Source organism: Stegodyphus dumicola, chromosome 2 (assembly GCF_044657685.1).
Source record: "Stegodyphus dumicola isolate Sdum_Otavi_A_Nest chromosome 2, ASM4465768v1".
NCBI lineage: Eukaryota > Metazoa > Arthropoda > Arachnida > Araneae > Eresidae > Stegodyphus > Stegodyphus dumicola.
In genome coordinates, this window is record NC_140769.1 from 273,084,319 (window position 1) to 273,109,391 (window position 25,073).

Genomic DNA, 25,073 nt, shown 5'->3' on the forward strand with positions numbered 1-25,073 from the left:
TTTATTATTTAAATTTGTATATTTACTTATTTTTGTTTCTGTTTTCATAAACTTGCATTCAGTAAAATTATATTTAAATCATTAAAGAAAGCAAAATATTAAAAATAATAATCAAATATATATACCTAATAATAATTTAATATTATACATGTAATAACAAGTGGCAAATCTCATTACTGAATAAAGCCAGTCAGAGAAAAACTATTAATGCTATTGTTTTAAGGATTATTTTTCTAAATTGGCCGATTGCTAGCTTTCTTTTAGGTAACTTCATTTTCGAGTACATATACCTGAACAAAAAGCAAAATATCAATTATGTATAAAAATACATATCTGAAGGTCAAAAAATGAAATACCAAGTAAATATAACATGATTATGGCATAAAAAGCCATAAAACTGTAAAAAATTAATGCCAAGCAAAGAGAAGATATTTTGCTCTTTGGAACTAGAATAAAATGACAGTATACCTAAGATTAACTAACTTTTTCTCTCATTTGCATAATTCTTAATCACAAATACAAATAGAAAAAATATGAACGTATGTGCAGATATTAACATAAGGCATAAAAGGTTCTGAACTGCATAAGGAATCACGTCTTCCCATAGGATTTTAATTCTCTGGCATAAAAGGGAAAACATTTTTTTTCTTACTTATTGTATCAAACAATAACCAGTGAGACATGGATTATAAGAGAAATTTATATATAAATTTTCAGTTCAAAGATACTATTGCGGTCTATGACAAATTTCTGAAATAATTAAGCGATAATCCCTTGTTAAAAATACACAAGTAATTTCAGTTACAACTTTTCCCAGAAAGGCAACACATTTTGCATTTTATATGCATCTTTACAAGACAAATACACTCTCATCCATACAAGTTGATCTGTTCATATAGCTTCAGTCATACCGAGTTCATGTTTGAATTGCATAAATTTCTACAATACCCTGATGCCTCGTGCTCAAAAATATGTATGACAAAACACATGTGGGCTATGCCTTACGGTTTAATCCTAGTATCCGGTGCACACGGGATTTGGCTACTTTATGATGAGTAGCAAAAATGGGACATATACGATGAGTAGTAAACGGGTCATTCAAAGAATATATATAGTTATACATAGTATATAGACATATAAACACATCGGTAAGAAAACATAGGGAATTATTATTTAAAATAAAAATTCATAATGAAGAACTATTCATTGAAAATTCTTTTACCGTTAAAAAGTGCTATAAAAGCAAATACAAATTTTAAAATGGCAAGAGTGATAGAGAATTTATACTTGCATACTGATTAGCCATTCCCTAAATAAACAATGCTAAAATTGGGTTCCAAAAACTCTGAACTGAAACTATTCCGTTTGAAGGTAATAATTCTGAATAAAATGCATATATCATAAAAGAGTACAAATTACTAAGTTCACATACTTTTCAAATAACATTATTGCATTAAATAATACAATATTTTAAAATATTATTCCAGATTATATGTCACTAAATATTATCGAATTTAGCGACTTAAGGTTATTTTAACTGACTGCTGAATACACATGTGTATTACTAAACACAAACATTTTCAACCACTTCAATTAACAGAACTGTATACAAAAGAACTTAACAATTAATAAATTAAGTACTTTATAATAATGCAACACACAGCACAAATTGGATAAATGAGAGAAAACTGCAGGGTGGCCTCAAGAGTTAAGTGCTCAAGGAAAACCACGTGAAAATATAATTAGACAAGAGAATATTTCCTTGACATCAAAAAACATCTTCAAGCAGGATGCCTGGGTGACACATATTGATAAAGTATAATAATAACTCAAGACTTGCTAATCAGTAGACTTACCAGTGGCACAAAAATTTTAGCTTCATAATCTAATGGTTTGGTGAGTTGTTTTTCTTTAGGTTTTTCGAAAAAATCGTCGTCAAATTCAGCTCCGATATCCATGAGAAAATTCTGCCAACATTACAGAAATATTTTACGAACCAAGAATACTTGAATGAGAAGCTGCTGTTTTATCAATTTGTCATAAAATTCTAAACATCAGCAACGGCAAAAACTCAAACGAACACGTTTTCAGAGACTACACTCTGCATATTAACAAGAAAAAATCGATGCAAGGCGTATGTGTATTTTCTCTCCATTTACGAGCTATTGACCTTCAAACTTCGATCGCAGCGACAACGTGCGAAGATTATCCGTTACATTTGTTCTTAAATTTTGAAATTTTTCTTTTAATTTAGCAAAAAGAGAAAAGAAACAAATTTAGTATGGTAAAAATAAATTTTTAGAGGCTTTCATTAGTACTTTATAACTTTTTGGATATGATGTAATACTTATTATTTTTTCATAATAAGGTTGCTGGAAAAAACTTATCCCCTATTTTGTGGCCCAACGAAGTTCATGCTTTGCTAGTTGCCCCTTGATTTAACAGTGCCGTTGTTTATGTTATTAGTTCAACTCATTGCAAACAAAGTGTTCTAACAATGTTTGTGCTAATTATTGCCGACGCACATTTGAAGAATACTATATTAGGTAGATATGCTGTTACCATAATCTGGCTTTCTACCTTGTCTAACTACCATAAACATATCTTTCTACCTGCTCTTACCCACAATCACGACTTTGCCATAACCATGATTTTCTCTTTCTGACCGCACTATGTTCATTATTTCCTAGAGCGAGCAAAAGCCTTGTAGCCTGTATGCACATATAGCACTTTTATTTCGTGCTCATTACTCAATATCGGGGAGAAAAATAATAATAATGTATTTTTAAATTCTTTGTTTGATCATTTCATTTAGAATTTTACATTTGTTATATTGCAAAGAGTGTAATTTTGATATTTTAAAATAATTCTCCTTTCTCCTTAACATATCACTGCTTTGAAGAAATGGTTCGAATGCTTTGTATCATATGTGGACTAAGAGATCTATGCATACAAAACACGTAAATCTATTTCTGTAAAAATGAAGATCTATTAAAATATGGATCCATCTCTATATGCTAGTTTATGATTTATTGTTATGGTAATCTGTGAATTAAAATATGCTGGGAGTGAACAAAAATGCTATGGTGTCAGCTAGGAAACAATGAAAATTTAATTAACAATGTGTAACGACAATTCAATTAACAAACATTTATGTTTTCTGATTAACAAGGACCTTATTTAACAAAAATCTATAACTGACCGAAGAAATGTTAAATACATTGTTCATCATTATCTGCCGCGAATTGAAAGCATGTTGCACAGCAGCTCGGAATATGCCAGTGCTGTGACGTAGTGTATAACGCAGTGTAACAGCTTTAAATATTATTAAAATCTTGTATTTAAACAATTTAAATAGATGAACATTAAGGTATTTGTGAATGGCAATATTTGAAACCAGATTCGAGTGCCACGTGCGACTCTCGCACGAAGAATGTAATTTATTTTTAAATGTTAGAATTCTTTCTTCTTCTTGTTTTGTATGTCGTCATTTTGAGTGCTAAAGTTTTTTTCTGTGTTCCATCATTGGAGTTGCTTCATATTGCCAAAGAAGTATCACAGCAGTTTTCAAGTCAGCTAATTCGCAGTCTGACAATACTGCATACGTCTGTCTGACAATACTGTATACGACAATTTTGAAGTGTCCTCAGAACCAGAAGTCGCAGGTGGTCAGGTGAACGTGGCGATTAGACTGTTGGAAAACGACATCTGGGATCACATTCTTCTTAATCTAAAGACTAATCCTATCATGATATGTATCTCAGTAGTGCATGAAAAGAGCTCCTGTTTTATGGAAACCCACCTCTGTCGAAAAAATGGCTTGTTCAAGAGTATCATCGCAAAGTAAAATACCGTAAGAAATCTATAATAGTCTCCAAAGAGAAAACTTTACACGCATAAACACACAAGAAACACGCAAGTATTCTCCAAACGCTCCCGAAAGCTTAAGTGCGCTCTATATAGAGCTGAAAGAAGTTACATAGAAAGTTGCAGGTAACATAATTAAACAAGTCAGTACCCAATCAATAGGACAAACACAATAAATCAAAGAATATGCTACCACTGAAAAAGCAAAGCAGAGAGAAAATGCGCTACACAACAGAATACACATAACTTCAAATCTAAAACAGGAGGTTTTACGAAAGTAGAAGAAAATATATAAGAATAAATTATTTGCAACAATTAATTACTGCTTCCCTGACGTTACCCTACAGATTTCTTCCAAAAGAATAAAATTTTCGCAAAAAATAATTACTGCTTTCACTGACGTTTGCCCAAAGATATCTTCCAAGATGTTTAAGTAATATTAATATTTTATCGATAGGCACACACATGCTACAAACCACCGACATTCATCGAGGAATAATTCGAATTATATCAAAGAGTTAAAAGTCTGAAAAAATATTAATAATTTTTTAATGATTTTCAAGAACTCAAAGAATGCTCTTCAATTATTTTCGAATTTTTATTCTGCAGAGTCCACAAACTGTCTTTCTTAGGTTCATTTCTAGAGTTTTAAGTGTTTTTCTGGATTTATTCTTGCCAGAGGCAACAGTTTATGATCTAGCTTCAGTTTAATGCCAGACTTAACAGATTTTTGAGATTCGTTCGCAGATTTTTTTTCATAGTTGTTGCAGGGCTAGCTTCCGAACTTGAATCTGGGCTCTCCGCCTGGGCCTTTTGGTCCCTGATGAATTTTTTCTTTCTGTTAAGTGGATTCTTCGGGCATTATTTGAAGTTGGCTGCATGGCCAAAACTGTTATTGCAACATTTAAAGTTCTATATCCATCTTTACCTCGCATTCAGAGCTTTGGAGGAGCTTACACTCATTCGTGGAGCGGTAGAACTGCTGGTAGCTGTGATGTTAATAGTCGCAGGTAATAGTTCTAATGGTAGAACGGGTGGTAGTATAAAAGATAATAGTTCTATTGGTAGAATTTCTGATAGCTGTGGCATTAAGCCACACCGCTTTTTAATTTATAGTGTCTACAGTCCCGACAAAACACACGAGATTCAAATTTCTTCAGATGCGCTTAGTTCCAAGTTCATTTGCAAACTGAACGCGGAAAGTAGATATTGTTACTGGAATATGAAATACTTTAATAGCATCAAAATCCTTCGAAATTAATTTTTAGATTCATTTTTTTTCCAATTCTTCAAGTTCATGGGCCCTAGTCTGGACACCGTCCAGATAGAAGAACGGGTGGCTTTTTGCGATCTACTCGACAGAGAGCGAGTCTGGTGTCATCGTCTCTAACATTACAAAGATCGACGCGTCGGAAATTTTTCCGTCAGCTGGACAGCTGTCGTTTAAGTTTCTGACTGTCGTTTTAGAGCTAAACTGAGGACGGCGGAGGTCACTGATGGTTTTTGAAAGTGTACGTAATAGATATTTTAATTTCTTAAGATTTGTGAAAAACTCGAGTATTTCGCTATAGAAATAACGCATTTGATGCTGACGATTCTACATTATTTATTTATTCTACATTACCAATGCCTTAATTAAATTAGTTTCCTATTTCACATATAAAGAAGGGGTGCATACTTTTAATTTAAAATTGTAATTTTTAAACTAATGTATATATCAATGTACTTAATTTCATGTTTTGATGAGTAATTTATAAATTTATAAATTTTATGTTTTAAATTATAATGTATTTCCCTCTACTTTTATTTGTAGTGTATAAAAATGCAATACATTAGACATGCATTAAAGAATATGCAGTATATAATTCAAACTATGCACATCCTAAATTCAACATTTATATTAAATTGCTTTGAGTTAAAAAATTTATTTAAGTAGTTTTAACTGTACCGATATCAATGTCAATTTCCAATAGTTTCTAGAATCTCCTGTATAAAACAAGTTAAATTCCTGTATAATTTTCGGTTAAATTCTTGTCAATATTATAATGCAAGATTTATAATTAGTTATCAGATTTTTAAATGTGGTCTACTTTTAGATATTACATCAGTTTTGTGTATATTTATTCATATAAAAAGTGCTTAGTTTTGGTTTTATGTAATTACGGCAAAGTCTCGAGGGCTATCTGCCTAAAGTGAGGGTTGCCTTCGTGGAGGACATTCTAAGGAAAACTAGCTCGTATCAACGTACGTAACACATGGGGAAAACCACGAAAACGTCCATGCAACCAGCCCGTTCGCGGGGTTCCAACCTTGGACCGAACTTCTAGTGTTCAGCGATTTTACCGGCCGCTGGTGGGATTGATTTAAGAATATATATGTCCTGGAATTTCTTTCACTGCATATGTTAATATATTTATACAGTTATATATATATATATATATATATATATCATAATAAAAGCAAAGGAAAAGACGGAACACTGTCGATGCGTGATTAGACCCATATTGAAGAAGATTTTGATTGCGTAGTATGCTAGTAATGCTAACTTGGTAATATCTAAAGAACTTGGCATTCGAGGCAGTTGTAATTCCATTTTTATTTGCAACTGATATTTGTGGCCACAATCACTTGGCACTCTAGTCATGCCTTTCCACAGAAGATTTACTTTTTTGATATTGTTGAGATAGAAAGCAAGCCAGAGAAATTACATCTTAGCACAGCACAAAGCAAAAGCTGAAGTATTTAGTTATGAAACATGGAAGCACGGCGAAGAGAAAAGTTTTGGTTTACAAAGGCAGTTTCAGTTCCCAATTATTAAGTCATCAGAGCTGCGCGGGCCGTAGAATGATCTAGAAATGACGCAATACAGAGAAGTTATTACGATTTTAGAATAGAGCGGAAGAATTAATGTTTATAGTTATATTATAAATCTGATACATATAATTTTATCTTACATATATATACAGGGGTTGGACAAAAATATGGAAACACCTTTAAAAAAACATGTTTCTTTGCTTAATATGGTAATATGGTGTTCCGCGGCACACCAATGTGCCGTCTGAAGCACCGTGGTGTGCCACCGGGTCTGGGTGTCACGGTGCTGTTCGCCCGCTATAACTCCTCCCGTCACTCCCTCCGCCAGTGTCATAGGTGGTCACGGCGCTGTGCAGTGCTATAACTCCTCTCCCTGCCAATCTTGACAAGTGTCCGCCGTGTCCCCGCCCCCATGAGACGCAGGCAGACGCCTCACACAGTGTCAGAGAGACAACGGCTGCTGTGAGGAGAGAGACACTGATACTGCAGTGATGGACAAGTTTTTGAAAAGGAAAGAACTGGACTCTGAACACAATCTGGAGCCAGATGAGAGCCCGAGTATGAGTGGAGGTCAAAAGAAAGCAAAGATGGTTAAATTCTCTGGCGCAAGGCAATATAGCGAAAGCTATATTTCAGTTGGATTTACTTTCACTGGAGATAAACACAAACCAACTCCACTGTGCGTGGTGTGTGGTGAAAAGCTAGCTAACAGTGCTATGGTCCCAAGCAAACTTAAACGCCATCTCCAAACGAAACACCCTTTGCTTCAAAACAAGAATGTGGACTATTTTGTTCGCCTGCGTGACAACATGGAGAAACAGGCAACTTTTATGAGAAAAACAACAAATGTAAATGAAAGAGCTCTTAAAGCTAGCTATCAAGTTGCTGAACTTATAGCCAAGACAAAAAAGTCGCACACTGCGGCAGAGACATTAATACTTCCTGCCTGCAAAGCTATTGTAGAGGAGATGCTCGGACCTGAAGCAGCAAAGGAAATAGCCAAAGTCCCTCTCTCAAACAACACAATTTCCAGGCGTATTAATGACATGTCTGCAGACATCGAAAGTGAGGTTTTGGAAAAGATCTGTATCAGTGAGAAATTTGCATTGCAACTTGACGAGTCTACTGATATCAGTGGACATGCTCAACTCTTAGCTAATGTGCGTTTTGTTGATGGTGATGCAATGAGAGAAAACTTCTTTTTTTGCAAGGTATTGCCAGAAAAAACAACAGGAGAAGAAATTTTTCGGGTCACATCAGAATACCTTGAACAAGGAGGACTTAAGTGGGAAAACTGCACAAGTGTCTGCACCGATGGAGCTGCAGCCATGGTCGGGCGCACCAAAGGCTTTGTAAGCAGAGTGAAGGAAAGAAATCCAGATGTGATGATTACGCATTGTTTTTTACACCGCGAGGCCCTCGTAGCCAAGACTTTACCATCAGCCTTAGTTCATGTGTTGGATGATGTTGTGCGCATGGTAAACATTGTAAAGTCACGACCCATGAAAAGTCGCATATTTGCAGCTTTGTGTGAGGAGATGGGAGTAAAACATAAAACCTTGCTGTTTCATACGGAGGTCCGGTGGTTGTCGCGTGGCAAGGTCTTGGTTCGTGTGTATGAGCTGCGGGAGGAACTTAAAGTGTTTCTGACAAATGAGGGGTCAGATTACGCAAAGCAGCTTGCAAGTGATGAGTGGTGTGCAAGGCTGGCATACCTGGCAGATATATTTCATCATTTGAATGAATTGAACACCCGAATGCAAGGCCGAAATGAAAACCTGCTTACAAGTACAGATAAAATAAATGGATTCCGTTCAAATGTGTAACTCTGGCATCAACACGTGGAAAGTGGCAATCTTGAAATGTTCACACTCACCATGCAATGGCAAGGTGTTCACACTGCTGCACTGTGTGAGATAATAGTTAAGCATTTAAAAACTCTTGAGGAGAAGTTGTCATTTCATTTCTCTTCAGTCTCCACTGAATGCCTTGACTGGGTTAAGGACCCTTATAGCTCAGCATCAGTTGTTGGAAAGGAAATGACTTTACAGGAGCAGGAGGAACTAATTGAACTGAGACAAAATCGTGGTTGCAAGCTAAGATTTGCTGATCTACCTTTGGACAGTTTTTGGTTGGATACTGCCAAGGAGTTTCCCCTTCTGGCAAACAAAGCTATTTTGACATTGCTCCCTTTTTCCACTACATATCTGTGTGAGATTAGCTTTTCAAGCATGATTGCTATGAAAACCAAATACAGAGAGAGACTGAGAACTGTTGACGAAGAGCTACGTGTGTGTCTTTCTTCGATTCCAGCCAGAATATCAGCTTTGTGTTCAGCCAAACAGGCCCAGGTTTCGCACTGAAAGTACCGTATTTACGCGAATCTAATGCGCATCGTTTTTGGCCAAATGTAGTATTCAAAATTGGGGTGCGCATTAGATTCGATGGCGCATTAGATTCGAGTGCAAAGTTCGCCGATGACCGTGAATTGACCCCGACAGGTAAAATTAAGCGTGCTGCACCGCACATTGTTGCACTGAGTTTCTGCTGCCTGGAAAAGCATCGAAGCACCAAAGATTGTGAAATCTTTCAAGAAATGCTGCATTTCAAATTCATTGAATGGCAGTGAAGATGACGAGCTCTAGAACGCCGAGGATGACGATGCTGATGATGATGATGAGGAAAGAAGAAATGAATCTGCGTCTGACGAAAAGAGCTGCGAGGATTCCAGTGATGAAAACAGTGAATAAAGACGTTTACTATTAATCACTAATTGTAGAAACTGTTAGCTAGATAGAAATCTTACGATTTATTTCATGTTCATATTTTACGATAGATACCGTATATACGGTAGTGGTAATTAACAGTGATTGTTTCACATAACAATTGCCCACTAATAGGTTAATTCTATGTTCTACTACTTTATGTATAAATCGATTGTTGTATAAAATATGGTATCTAAATTTAAATAAAATTATCATACCATTGATTGATAGTTTATATACAAATCCATTGTTGTATAAAATAAGATTCAATAAATTCCTCATATCATTGATGCGCATTACATTCGCCGGCAAACAATTTTTTTATTATTTACTTTAGAGCATTACTCAAGAGAATTACTTTATTATAGTCAATATAGGCACAGAGTTAATTTTTTAACATTTTCTAATGGTGGTGTGCCTCGTGATTTTTTTCCCCGCGACAAGTGTGCCTTGGCCAAAAAAGGTTGGGAAACGCTGGTGTAGGAAACCCGTTGGCATCCAAAACAGCTTGCAGTCTTCTCGGAATGGATAAATACAGTTCCTGTATGTTTGCCAAAGGAATATGTAACAGCTTTAAATAATATTAAAATCTTGTAGATTAAATAATTTAATTAGATGAACATTAAGGTATTTGTGAATGGCAATATTTGAAACCAGACTCGAGTGCCTCGTGCGACGAAGAATGTAATTTATTTTTAAATGATAGAATATGTTTTCTCTTCTTGGTTGTATGTCGCCATTTTTTTGAGTGTTAAATAAAAGTTATTGCTGTGTTCCATCATTGGAGTTGCTTCATTTCGCCAAAGAAGTATTACAGTCTTAATTATTTTGGAGGCACCGACCAAGATCGAATAATCGTGCGTATTTTTATTTTATTAGTTCATCACTGAACATAATATTAGTGATACCAGATTATTACTTCCTGTTCATAAAGTATTGCTTTATTAGTTCATCACTGAACATAATATTAGTGATACCAGATTACTACTTCCTGTTCATATAGAATTGCTTTATTTTATTAGTTCATCACTGAACGCAATATTAGCGATACCAGATTATTATTTCCTGTTAATATTAAATTGTCTTATTTTATTACCGTATTTGATATTATATTTAATATTCATTTTAGTTGTGCAGACGGTAGATATTTATATTGCTCTATGTTATTATTCTTATTTTAATCACAATTAATGTGGTACAGAGAATGAACTTCATATAATTTAAATATTTCATTTTTGAGGTATACGTACTTAACAAAGTGCATTTAATTTCGTGATTCCTGACTGCATTAACTAAAGTAATTGAATTGAGCTATTTTGAGGAAATATAAAGAACACAGTGTTCGTTAATTTTAAACATAAAAAAATGTCCTACTTGGGAAGAGCTCTTAAGGAAGATTTGCAAAATCTAGCGGCTGAACTGGGAGTTCATGTGACTGCAGATATGAAAATAGTTGATTTAAAACAGAAAATTGTTGAAAGTAGAGATTATGATGAAGTCTTCGTCAAAGGAGTTTTAGACACAATAATAGAAGAACGGAAAGAGAGGGAGGAAAGGGAAGAACGGAAAGCGAGGGAGGAAAGAGAAGAACGGAAAGAGAGGGAGGAAAGAGAAGAACGTAGGAGACAGGAAGAAGCAGAAGAGCGGAGAAGAAACGAACAGTATGAATTAGAGAGATTAAGACTTGAAGCAGAGACAAAGTCTCAAAATACCGGACAGATCCGGCCGAAAACGGAGCTGCGTCACCTTATGCAGAAATTCGATGACAAGAAAGGAGATATCAGTCTATATTTGCTATTGTTTGAAAGGCAAGCAGAATGGGCTAAAATTGATAAAGAAGAATTTGTATCTCATTTACTAGGACTACTTCCTTACGAAGTAACCCAGTTAATAGCTAGAGAACCCTCCGATAAAGCTAAAGACTATGAACACGTGAAAAATTTATTGTTAAGACGGTTTAAATTAAGCCCGGAAAAGTTTAGGCAGAAATTTATGAAACATTAAAAAAAGTACCGAATCCACATGAGTGGATTTCAATTATGAAATAGAAAATTATTGCAAAGAATGGGTGACTGGTCTAGGAGTTAAGACTTTTGATCAGTTGCTAGATTTGATGGTGCTTGACCAACTTAAACGTCGAGTTCCTCCTGAAATTCGAGATCATTTTCTTGATGAATGGGTAGAGATGATTTCATCTAAAAAATTAGCTGAAAAACTTGATGCCTATGAAAACGTTTGCGGAAACTTTCAAAAAAGGCCTGTAGTGGATCGGCAGAAAGAAAGATACAATGCACTAACTCATGGTAAATTGAGTTCAGATAATAAAAATAAAACTGAAAAAAAATTGTCATCAGGATTTAATTCGCAAAGCTGGTTTCATAGACCTAGAAGTCCACGTCCAGATGATAAATATGAAAAACGAAAGACGCCACAATGCTATCAGTGTGGGTCCTATCAACATTTAAGGCCCCAATGTCCAAAACTTAAGAATAGGACTGAATCTCCTGCTAATCTTAACAGAATTAGTGCAAAACCAGAGGATAAATTTCTATTACCTTATACTAGTATGGGTTACGTAAATGGTCATAAAATTCCTATATTAAGGGATTCAGGTGCTAGTATTGATATAGTTTGTCGCAAATACATCACGCCGGAAATGCTGACAGGTGAAAATGTGTGGGTGCAACAGCCATTAGACTTGAATCCAACCTGTTTACCATTGGATGAGATCGAACTAAATTGCGATCTTGAGCGAGTAATAACTAAGGCTGCCATTATTAGAAATGAACTCGACAAAGGAAGGTATTTATTAGGCAATCGAACTTTTGCACTGTTGAATAAACAAGGAAAGGAACCTGATAGTTGTCCTCACTAGGTTAATGCTGTCTCTACTAGAGCTCAAAGGAAAAGAGAAATAGCCGAAGAGAAGATCTTGGAACCGATGAAGGAAGAAAATAAAGCATCCAGAGATGTTTTTGAAGAAGAAGATAATTTACCGGAGCTAAATTCGGAAGATGAAACTCTCATGAAACTGGTAAACATTGACTCAGAAGAAATTGCACAACTTCAGCTTGCTGATAAGGAACTGTCTAAAATCATCCAAGAAGTTAAAGAAGGTACATGCAAAAATGAGAACTATAGTCTGACAGGAAAAGAACTTTTAGTTAAAAAAACGACGGATAAAATGGGCTTTGAAAGACAGCTTGTCGTTATACCTGAAAAACTCAAGCCGTCAATTATAAAGATGTGCCACGAAGGAACTTCTGGTCATTTGGGTGTCAAAAAGACCAAAGACAGACTTGCTAGATATTTTTACTGGACGAGGTGTTACAAAGAAACTGAAGATTTTGTAAGAACCTGTGATGTTTGTCAGCGCGCTGGAAAAGGAAATGACAAAAAGAAGTCTCCAATGACATTAGTACCAGTAATTTCCGAAATATTCACTAAAATAAATGTCGATGCCGTTGGTCCGCTACATATTTCAAAGACTGGAAAAAAATATATTATTACAGCTCTGTGTATGTCGTCCAAATATCCAGATGCTGTAGCGGTGACAGACATTTCTTCGCCATCTGTGATTGATGCTTTCTTACAGATTTTCAGTCGTATGAGTTTCCCAAAAGTGTTACATATAGATCAGGGGACCTCTTTCGTCAGTGCTTTGACAGAGGAATTTTTGAAGCGTTTCGGCATTATACATGTAAAAAGCTCTGTGTATCATCCGCAGAGTAATCCCGTTAAGCGATTCCATAGAACGCTAAAAAGGGTGTTAAGAGTCGTATGTATAGGAGCGACTTCGGATTGGGAGAATTATCTATCATCAGTTCTTTTTGCTCTCAGAACAGTCACACACGAAAGCACTGGTTTTACACCAGCAGAATTAGTTCATGGCAAAAACCTACGAACGCCAGTCACTTTACTTTATGAGCAGTGGCTAGAACCGATTGAAGAAAGTAATAATGTTGTCAGTTACATTTTCGAACTTATTAATCGAATGAAGAAATGCCAAGAACTTGCCGTGGAAAACATGAAAGAAGCTCAACAACGGAGGAAAACATGGTACGATCGAAACGCAGTGAAAAGAGAATTTGCTAGAGGTGATTTAGTTCTTGTTTTATCAACGAATCGTCAAAATAAACTAGAAGTACAGTGGAAAGGACCTGGAAAAATAGAGCAGAAAATTTCAGAAACCAATTATATTGTAAGTTTCGAGGAACAAAATGAGCCAAATCAAGTATATCATATTAACATGCTTAAACCATATTACAAAAGACCAGAAATGATTAATATGATAACTGAAGTGGAAGGAGACTTAGAAATGGACATTCCTCGTTTATCTTCCAATCCAAGTATATTAAATTTCTCGGACATCATAGAGGAGAATGAACTCGAGAAAAGGTTGAAATCCGAGCAAATAGAAGATTTACGAAAGATTTTATGGAAATATTCTGGTTGTTTTTCAAATAATCCTGGACTAACAAACTTAGTTTGTCACGATATTGAGCTATTAAATAACGAACCAATACAAATAAAGCCATACAGACTGTCACCCCGACAGACTGAAATTCTCAAAAAGGAAATACAGAAAATGCTCGACCTTAAAATTATAGAGCCGGGAGAATCGGACTATACATCTCCCATGATTTTGATAGAATCTTCATCAAAGTATCCTCGGCCTTGTATTGATTATCGTAAACTCAATGCTGTTACTAAAACTGAATACTATCCTTTGACTAATATTGAAGAACGTATCGAAACTGTAGCAAAAGCAAAATATATTACCCTATTAGATTTATCTAGAGGCTACTGGCAAATTCCGTTAACAGAAAGAGCCCAAAGATATGCAACATTTGTAACTAGTTTTGGAAGTTTCAGGCTTCTACGTTTACCCTTTGGATTAAAAAATGCCCCATATTTTTTTAGCAAAGTTATGACTAAACTCCTGGCTGGATGCGAAGGTTTCGCTGTACCATACCTGGATGACATTGCCATTTACTCAGAAAACTGGGAAGAGCACCTTAAAAACTTAACTTCTGTTCTAGAGAGAATACAGAAAGCAAATTTACGACTAAAACCATCAAAATGTAAATTTGGACAAGATCAAGTGAAATACCTAGGCCATGTTGTGGGACAAGGACAACGAACTCCGGATAAAGTAAAGATCCTGGCTGTAAAGGAGTATCCTACGCCTAAAACCAAAACAGAAGTACGTGCTTTCTTAGGACTGGTAGGGGTATTATCGCCAGTACATACTGAGATTTTCGGAAATTGCTTCACCCCTCACGGACGCTTTGAAGGGGGTAACAAAAAAAGGAAATATACAATGGTCTGAAATATGTGACAAAGCTTTTAAAAATTTAAAAGAGTTGCTATGCAAGAAACCAATTCTGTATGCTCCCGACTTTGATAAAAGGTTTATTATACAAACCGATGCCTCAGACAATGGCATGGGTATAGTACTATGCCAATTAGATGATGAACAACGTGAACATCCTATCTTGTATATAAGCAAAAAATTTACTAAGTTTGAAAAGAATTATTGTACTACTGAAAAGGAGTGCGCTGCTATCATCTACGCTATCAAGAAACTGCATTTTTATCTGGATGGTCAGCAAGAATTCTTGATTCAAACTGATCACAATCCTTTGGTCTGGCTACAATCTGACGCCAAATGTAACTCTAGATTGATGCGCTGGGCACTCTCATTACAACCTTATAATTTTAAGGTCATTCATCGCAAAGGATCTTTGCACAAGAACGTAGATGTTCTGAGTAGAATTAAGTAATGTAATAACTCTTAGTGTATGTAACCACGTTCAGAATTTATTTTATTATTTAATGTATACTCAACTAATGTATTTGAACGTTCTCCATTTCTTTCTTTTTAAATGTGGTGTAAAAGTATTGTTTAAAACTTAAAATGTTTTGGCCTGAAATTTAGAAATTTATAAGAGAAATAACCTTTTCTCTTTAAGCAATCAAGCAAGCCGAGCTTATAAACTTTCGAAATTTACAGAACTTTTCCCTTCGGTAAAAGTCTCTCCGTTGGGGGAGAGGTTGTAACAGCTTTAAATAATATTAAAATCTTGTAGATTAAATAATTTAATTAGATGAACATTAAGGTATTTGTGAATGGCAATATTTGAAACCAGACTCGAGTGCCTCGTGCGACTCTCGCACGAAGAATGTAATTTATTTTTAAATGATAGAATATGTTTTCTCTTCTTGTTTGTATGTCGCCATTTTTTTGAGTGTTAAATAAAAGTTATTGCTGTGTTCCATCATTGGAGTTGCTTCATTTCGCCAAAGAAGTATTACAAATATTATACCATTCTTCCTGCAAAACGGTGGCAAGTTCAGATAACGATGTTGGCGGTGGATAACGAAAACGCACTTTCCGTTCCAATGTAGACCACAAAGGTTCCATAATATTCAGGTCTGGTGACTGTGGTGGCCAGGGGAGATGGGACAACTCATCCTCGTGCTCAGAAAACCAGTCCTGAACAATGTGAGCTGTGTGAACAGGGGCTTTGTCGTCTTGGAAGACACCATCACCATCGGGGAACAAAGTTTGTACCATGGGATGAACTTGATCGGCCAAAATGTTCACATAAGTCTTGGCAGTCATGTGCCCTGACACAGTTATCATGGGGCTAGCAGAGAACCACGATATGGCTGCCCAAACCATAACAGAACCCCCGCCATGTTTCACTCTTGGCAACAAGCAGTCTGTATTATAGGCTTGAGATGGCGTTCTCCAGACGTAAACTCGGCCAGAAGTGGGAAACAATGTGAACGAAGACTCGTCAGACCATATTACTCGCTTCCACTGCTCTATAGTCCAGGCTTTATGACATAACCACCACCTTTTCCTGTTACGGGCATTAGCATCACTGCTGAGTGGCTTCTCAATTGCTACACGGCCAACAATTCCCTGTTTATGAAGCTCCCTTCTAATTGTTTTGGTACTCACAGGGTTCGGTAACACAACATTCATTTCAGTAGTAACTTTTGCAGCTGTGGTCTTCTTATTTTTCGTCACAATTGCCCTTAATGATCGTCTGTCACGATCACTCGGGACCCACTTTCGTCCGCGCTGTGATTTAGCAGATGATATTTTTCCGCTTTTCAAATATGCGGAATAAATCTTCGATACAGTACCTCTTGAAACACTAAACACCTCGGATACATTGCTTACGGAAGCACCTACCATACGTGCTCCAACAATTTGCCCACGTTCGAAGTCTGTTAACTCTGACATAATGCAATGACAACCTCACATAACAGTACTCCGACAACAACTGAACTGTTTAGCACATTTACGAAGTTGTATAGGTGGCGTCAGTAGTCAAAAACGCCAGTGCCACTTACGTATTTCATTAAAATCAATATTTTTTTCAAACATGCATTTCACAAGGTGTTTCCATATTTTTGTCCATCCACTGTATATATATATATATATATATATTTAAAACAGATTTTCTGTGCCTTAAACTTCTATGCTTCTGGAAGTTGCCAATGATATATCTGTCATTACCCGCCCATGCGTCCAGCCCGTTCGCGGGATTCGAACCTCGGACCGCACTACCAGTGTTCGGAGATTTTACCGCTCGGCCACTAGTGGGATCGACTTAAAAAGGGCTTAAATAGGAATATGTACTGCAATTTACTTTCACTGCATATATTAATATATTTATAATACATTTACATATACATATAGTTATTTATTTAAAACAGGTTTTGTATGCCTTAATTTTTTATGATTTTGGAAATTACGAGAAATATGTTGGTAATGACAGATATATTGGTTATCAGAGATATGTTGGTAATGCAACAAACCCGTTCGCAGTATTTGGACCTCGGACCGAACTACCAGTGTTCAGCGTTTTTACCGCACGGTCACTGGTGGGATCGATTTAAAAAGGGTATAAATAGGAATATGTATTGCAATTTCCTTTCACTGCATATGTTAAAATGTATAGAAATTGTAGTAAGCTCGCCTAAAAGTTATTAGGAGCTGTTGCTCCAAAAAGTTCAACACGTTTTAAAAATTAATACATATGAAAATCAAACCATTAAACATGTAAAACATTAAAACATTAAAAAACAGAATCAGATAAAAAAGTAAGCGGAAAATGGTAAATTAGCCCAACTCGACTTCCAAACTGGCTTTTCAAGGGAAATTTAATTTGTTTGAACGTCGAATTAAGCCAACCCCATTACGCGTTTCGCTGAAACAGACAATTGAAACGTTTTCGCTACAAAAATTTTTTTATTTTAGACAAAATGTCTTGGAAAATTTTAATAGTCTCAATTCTCTGTTCCATTCTTGTGTTTGTTGTTAATATATATATATGTGAAGATAATATGTTTTATGATTTAACCTATAGTTATTTAATTTTTTTTTATTTTTCTTCCTATTACTTTTGTTAAAAGTTTGTTATATTTTTACTCACTGCTTATTGGTATCTACGATACATAGTACATTTGTAGCTACGTGATAGGTATAATTCCTGAATAAATAAAATTATTGATATAATCATGGATTGCTAAAAATTAAAATTTTTTTTTGATTCAAATTGATTAGGAATATTAAACACGCGTACGCGGTGCTATATTTCAATGATTTGACTTATGACGTTGTTGCATAACCTTTTCAGACAAAATAATGTATTTTAATCATAAAGTTCCTGTTAACAAATAGTTTACAAACATGTAACCTTTTAGAAAATTTGCATTTTGTTAAAGATCATACGTAAAATTATGTTTACGTTTCTTCACATACCTGAAGTTTTGAAAAGGCCATTTCTTTCTGCGTTTAAAATATCCATTAACGTTCCCCATTTCTTTTTTCCATACTCTTTACTAAATCCAGCAGCGTATTTTTTCGAAAAATTTCACCATTTACTCGAAATCGATTTTTTTTCTACCGCCATCCTCAGTAATAAGCACGTGCGAAACAGCCTCTTTGACAACAAACTACCCCCTTCCCCTGAGCCTGGAGCAATGTAGAGGTGAAATAGACTGTTTGCTATGCAACAAACGTCACTTCCGCACGGAATTTCCACTTCACTTTCCGCCGACGCAATTTGAAGGGGCCAGACTCGCTCTCCCTTCTGCTGTCGAGTGGAAAGAGAATCCCGACTGGTTTTCCGATATCAATCTCGACCGGTGTCCAGACTAGACCCCCATATCTCATCAGCGGGACAGCCAGAGGGCATTGTATTTTGGAAGGTTTCACTGCATTATTATACACATATAATGCTGGATATTATTAGATTCCAGATAACGATTAATTTTCTTGCGGATAGATGCACATAAAGGTGTTAGTTTAAAAAAATTCTCCAGAGATGCGAACAGCTAAAAGAGCAACAATGTCGTCTCGAAGTTTCTTAACAAAATTCATTAAACTTCATGTGAGAGGGCAGTAACCATGATAGGTTTTACAGTAGTGAGTTTCTGCCAATTACTAATTTCTGAGAATTCAAGTATTTCATTTAAAAATAATCACAGTTTATAATTAGTCTTTTTTAACTTTGGGTTCTCTTTGGTCACATACACTGTAGACTCTACGTAGAAGACGAGGTAGCGAATACTCGCTTTGAAAGATAAATAATGCAAAAAAGGTTTTAAATAATCTTCATATTTAAACTAAATTAAAACAGAGAAACGCACTTGGTGCTCACTTGGTGTTTCTGTTAAAATTACGTCACCAACACTTGCGGCTGACGTAATTTTAACAGAAAATAAGAATTTAACAAATCACCAATAAATTAAGATATCTAACGACTGGCTTCTTAGCTTAACACTAAATTGACTGCGCAGAGCGAAGCCGGGCCTAGAAATAACAGTATAAACTGAAAGATGTCTAACACCGATTAGAGAGCTAAATTCTAACACTCAGCATAAACTCGGAACTAAGTTCGCTAGTACTACTTTCCGAACTCCTGAAACTCAGCTTAAATACTGCTTCTGAAACACGTTTAGATTATCATCTACGTCATAACAAAATTTACATTTCAGCAGGAAAGTGAAATCAGGAGGGAAAGGAAAGAAAAACTAAAAATAATTGGTTAGAATAAAATAAATCCTTACAAGTTAACAACATTATTAGAATTTATACTATTTACAAAATTGTTATCTAATACAGAAACTTATGAATAGCCCTAATAGCTTAATAATTTTGCATGATTTTGCTGGTCGGACAGTTTTACGTAGTGATAAACCATTCGCAGTGGAAGCCTTATCAAAATCCTGATTCTTAGATTGGCAGAAACCGCTTTAACTATTCAGAATTTTGCGGGAGCGGATACAATTCTGACTACTCGAAGCAACTTCTTTCATTCAACATTTGAATAAAACACATTCAAAATTTCAGCGTTAGTCTTATCAATTTTAGAAGCAACATTAGAATTTTCAACATTTGACTTCAATATATTAGAAGAAGAAGCAATTACAAATTTATTGTGCCCTTTAAGAAAACTGCACTCCCCTCGCAAGCTGTCCATCAGTTTTTCGACAGACGAATTATATCAAAGATTGAAAAGCGCGAAAATATTTTTAATGGTTTTGAGACAGTTTCCAAATTTTTATTCTGCAAAGTCCCTAAACTTATTTTCCTAGTGTCAGTAACTCTCATTCTAAGTGGTTTTGCGGATCATCGAATCAACCAATCATTAAATGGCCCTTAATCATCGAACGCTATTACGTTATGATCCACGTGAGGATTTTTCTCAGTAAATTGGTTACAAGGATTCCGAATTTTTTTTTCATGGTTCTACAATGACTTTTGCATCCAATGGTTCTGTGAGACTAAAGAAATCCAAGAGGTAATAAGAGGTTTTGTAAACAATAAGAGCATTTATTTACAAGAAAATATATGAAAATTTCAAACAGTTACAGATATATTATTAGGCATCTCTGCCTTCCATGTCCTACACCTTTAGTATCCTGCCTGCTACTGACTATAGAGACGAACGCAGCGCCCTCTAGTCAGAATGACGCGGGAAATATGTAATAATGACTTCCTTCCAATATGTAAGCAAGTTTATCAGCTTCTGAAATAGATTTCACACGTCTAGCACAATAGTTTCAGAAGTCACAAATGATACACAACCAGCTATTTGCGCAGCCTCAAATATTGAGCAAAATACAGAGTTATTTTCAACACTAAGATTAACAAAAAAATAAATACAGAACCTCTCTGAGCAAGCTGAACGTTTGTCTCGAAAACAGTGCAATCAAAATCCAAGATACCGCAGTAGTTCAAAAGTAGGCAAAGTTATTTTGCACATAAATCCTGCCAACACTGGTGATTACTTTTACCATCAAAAGTTTAAAGCTGATATTCGTAAATATATATTTCTTCATGCACTTTGCAGTCGGAATCATAAGTCGGCTGCTATTCCGAAAGCAACAAAAACTTCAAACAGATTACACACATATGATAGACATATAAACATGAAATTTCTCGTTCACACAGACAGTAACATTTCCTGCATTCCTTTGCTAAAGAGGAACACATATCAGTGCTACTGCTTTATATGTATTTGCAGCAAATAATATTAAAATTAAAATATACAAATATTAAGCCCCTAAACTTAACTTTCCATATCAGGTGAAATTTTAAATGGGATTTCATAATAGACGATGTATACGTTCCCCGTAACAGAAGCCTATTTTCTCACCCATTTTGCCCTACTAAACGGCTTAGGCAAAATATGTATCGTAGACACACTGACAACTCTTAAAAATTAGAGCGCAACACAAAAATGAATGCTGAGATTTTTTCGGAATGCTCTCAATATCACAAAATTCTTAAACGGTTTCCTAATCAAACATGACACAGTTCATTATGTCGAAACTAAAATAAAAGCAGTCCACTCGAAAGTAAGATGACTTCGACCCCAATTTTATACGATGAAGCAAAAAAGGAGTTCGAATATATACCAGAACAGTGAATTTGTCCACCCTCTTTTAAAGTAACGTTTAAAGTCATCGTCACACGTAAAGTCTACCAGCATTAGACCAACTGAAGATCACAAAGAGCTTAACTCAGTTACAGTTTTTGATTCATAGCTTATTCCACATATACAAGATTTAACTTACTCTTTTCACGGCAAAACAGAGTTTTCTAAATTAAATATTGCACGGTCTTATCATCATACACTCGTCTATGAAAAACACATATCTAAAACAATAATAATTACCTTTTTCTGTCTTTTTGAGTTTCCTTACTTAAATTTTAGACTAAAAAAATGTTGCTCAGATATTTCAGCGTTTCACGCACTAAAGAGGTTATCACTTCTAGCGACAGTCCCTGCTATACGGGACTTTTCTGAGAAACGAGATTCTGGTATACCCGGTTTAACCGGAAGGATTCCTAGATAAAAGAGCCCCTCTGGAATCGAAGTCCCGCCTAGCTACAGAAACGATGTAGCGGTTACGCGGGAGTTTTCCAAAACTCACCGAAAATGTCTCAGCTGGAGCTCTGTCCAGGGTAGAGATCAACCAATCAAACGAAAGTTCTGCTTCTGAAGGATCACGTGATCCCAATCTGAGCGATAATCGATCACTGTTTGCCGTTCAAGTCTTTGTAAGAAAGTGAAAATGGTAACCTAGCTACGTGGGTTTCCTGGAAATGTGCAGGTTCTGAGAATTGTCCCTTTAGACATCCAGTCCCGCGTAGCCGAAACATAATGTGATTGGGACATTAATGTAACGAGGACTAGATACCATTGTACCGTAAGTGCCTTCCGAGATGGAAAGTAATCAGACCAGTGGATCATAACAGTAAATCATCACCACAGTACAGCAATAACAGACAAAGCTTCCGCTTGATGCGGCTCAGACAATCGCTTGGTGAGACCTTTTCCTAAGGCACTTTTCTGGTCAAAAGCCTCTTCCTTTCCTTTTACGTTTTTGTCGCAAGGGGGATGTCCTTAACGAGTTTCCTTTGTTGATTACTTTCCGGTCATTCAGTGGACCCAGAGAGTTGTTCCCATAAGAAAAGGAAGTCCTCTAATTTAAACCTTACGTTCCTTCAAACATAATCGTTACAACATCAAAATCGTAAAAAACAACCTTATATTTAGCGTAGGTATAATGAAACACTCAATCGATTTCGAGGGCAGCTAAAGGTCCCTCCTCATCAGGAGAAAGAAATACATAGAAAGAAGAAAATAGGAGAAGGAGTCACAGAAACACGTAGTGCTTACCAGCACTGCACGTGGTTATAACTAGATTTTAAATCAGAGTTGCACTGGCCGCCTACTTTTACTGAGCCAGGCTGTCTGATCAAGCATAAAGAAATATTAGCGAAGTTAAAATAGGGAGCGAGGGGCAAATGCACATTACGCTCAAAATCTGAACTTCAAATAATGGAAAGCAACCACTGAACGGATTTTTATACCCTCTGGTAGTACCAAGTGCGAGGAGGTAACGCCATCTATCGGCAAAAATAATTGAATTAAGACAGTAGAATTTTAAAGGCATTAGGAAGGACTGGATTGGACTTCAAATCATTAACTAAACTTTCTAAATCTTTGTGAATGTGAAAAGCCTCAAGGAAATCCAATTCGCCTATGGAAGAAGCCTTTTGGATGATTTTTGCAGACCCAAAATCAAAATTATGGTTAAAAGTCCAGCTATGATACGCTATTGAAGACTTGTTAATTTCCCCTTTTTTGACATAAGATTCATGTTCCTTGATACGAAACTTCAACGCTCTTTTTGTTTGGCCAATATATCTTAAACCACACTGACATGATATACTATAAATTCCCCAAGAATTCAAGACAGAAACGCAATCTTTTAGAATCGAAGGGTGAATTTTATTAATAGGGGAGAAACCGACTTGAAAATTGAATTTCTGGAGAATCCGTGCAATTTTATAGCTAACAGAAGGATAAAATGGAAGCACGACAAGGTCATTGATATTATTTCTAACAGTGGAATGTCTTCTTTGTCGTTACAACATACTTGAATGACATTCCAACATTTTCAGAAAACAAAGCATTCTATAAATAACAAATTTCAAAGGTTTTACACAAACTGAAAGAATATGGGCTAGAAAGATTTTTTATTTCAGTTATTTATAATTCCAGCCTTTACTATAATTTCTCCTTTCCGTTTCTCCACCAGGATGTAAATGAGTTAGAGATTATTTAAGCTGAGCTTTTTGGATTGTAAAAACAGACCGCGTTTCTTCATCTCGTGGCCATGTTACGTTAGTGCTGTCAAGCTATGATAGGTTTATAATTATTTGGCTTTGCGTTATCGTTGCTGACAGTTGAGTTTGTTAAGCTTGTAGTCTTTGACTGCTAGTCTACGTTTTAAATTTGAAGCTGACTGTTACTTTAGTAACACCGACACAAGGGGTGGTTGATTCTGTTAGTACGAGAAGCGTATTTATGTTCAAAATTCTGTTTTAGTAAACAGGTTGTTTAAACCTTTTCAAGTCTCTGTAGTTACTTCAGACACAGCGATAGTTCACTTTACGTTTGTTAGGAATTTAGAACTAGTTTATGCTCCCAAATCAAGTCAAATTAAATTAAGACAAAAGGCTTTTAAGCCATTTAAAATTTATTCAATTTAAAATTTACCAGCAGCTTAAATCAAAACCATTAGGATCACAAATAATAAAAGCAGTGTTTACTAAAAAGATTTGAAAACGTGTTCACATGTGCTTGACCGACGTCATTTACGTACTCACACGTGTATTTGACAGACGTGTCAAAGACGGCCACCCCCTTTTAAAAGGGGAAGTATATAAGGTACTTTCTCCCTCCTTACAGCATGCCTTCGTCGTGTAACTGGAAATATATTCGAGACGTATTCGAGAGGTTCAGAGTTCGAGACCCGGCGAGGGAACTGCAAATATTTCACATCTCCTGCTTCATATTAAGCTAATGATTCGACACTGGCGCCCGAACTAAAAGGTGGTGGACGATAATTCGCCACCACCGGGATTTGGCGATTGGGTCCCCTAATCCACAGTTGCCCTTTTAAAGGGAAAGTAAATAAGGTATTTTCTCCCTCCCTTCCGCTTGCCTTCGTGGTGTAAAGGTAACACAATCAGAGCATATTCGAAAGGTCCAGGTTCGAGGGCTAGCGAGGTCATTGCACATTTTTCACGTCTTCTGCTTCAAAATAAAACCTAATGATTTATAAGGTTTTTCTCCCACCTTCTCAGCATGCCTTCGTAGTGCAGTGGTCAGCACACTCGGCGCGTATTCGAGAGGTCCGTGGTTCGAGTTCCGGCGAAGGCGTTGCTCCATTTTGCATGACTCCTGCTTCCACAAAAAACTAATGTCTCTACACCCGAACTAAAAGGGTGGTGGATGATGATTCTCCACACCCAGGATTTGGCGATTGGGTCCCCTAAAAACCCCAGTCTCTCTTTAAAAGGGGGAGTTTATAAGGTGTTTCTCCCACCTTTCTACTATGCCTTCGTAGTGTTGTGGTGTGCAGGCTAGGCGCGTATTCCAGGGGTCCGTGGTTCCATTCCTGGAGAAGGCGTTGCTCATTTTTCACTTCTCCTGCTTCCGAAAAAAAAAAAAAAAAAAAACCCTAATGTCTCTACAGAATCTACAAGCTACTTTGGCTTCTGAAACTTTTTACCAGGAG

At 36.1% G+C, this 25,073-nt stretch overlaps 2 protein-coding genes across 2 annotated transcripts in view; one reads left to right on the top strand and one right to left on the bottom strand.

The window, feature by feature from the left end:
• LOC118197663 (uncharacterized protein C8orf76-like) overlaps positions 1-2,169 on the bottom strand; it is a 40,061-nt gene extending 37,892 nt beyond the window's left edge. The window contains exon 1 of the mRNA XM_035369198.2: positions 1,857-2,169. Coding sequence (XP_035225089.1) covers positions 1,857-1,958 — 102 coding nt within the window. The 5' untranslated portion in view covers positions 1,959-2,169. The remainder of the gene's footprint in view (positions 1-1,856) is intronic.
• A 5,003-nt stretch (positions 2,170-7,172) lies between these two features.
• Positions 7,173-8,507, top strand: LOC146998977 (zinc finger BED domain-containing protein 5-like). The gene has a single exon (XM_085810282.1). It carries the CDS (start codon positions 7,173-7,175, stop codon positions 8,505-8,507), a length of 1,335 nt encoding a protein of 444 aa, XP_085666408.1.
• Positions 8,508-25,073: the final 16,566 nt, after the last annotated feature.

Bases quoted from the DNA above. Each gene is read 5' to 3' on its own strand.
- LOC146998977 (XM_085810282.1), top strand. From the start codon at position 7,173: ATGGACAAGTTTTTGAAAAGGAAAGAACTGGACTCTGAACACAATCTG.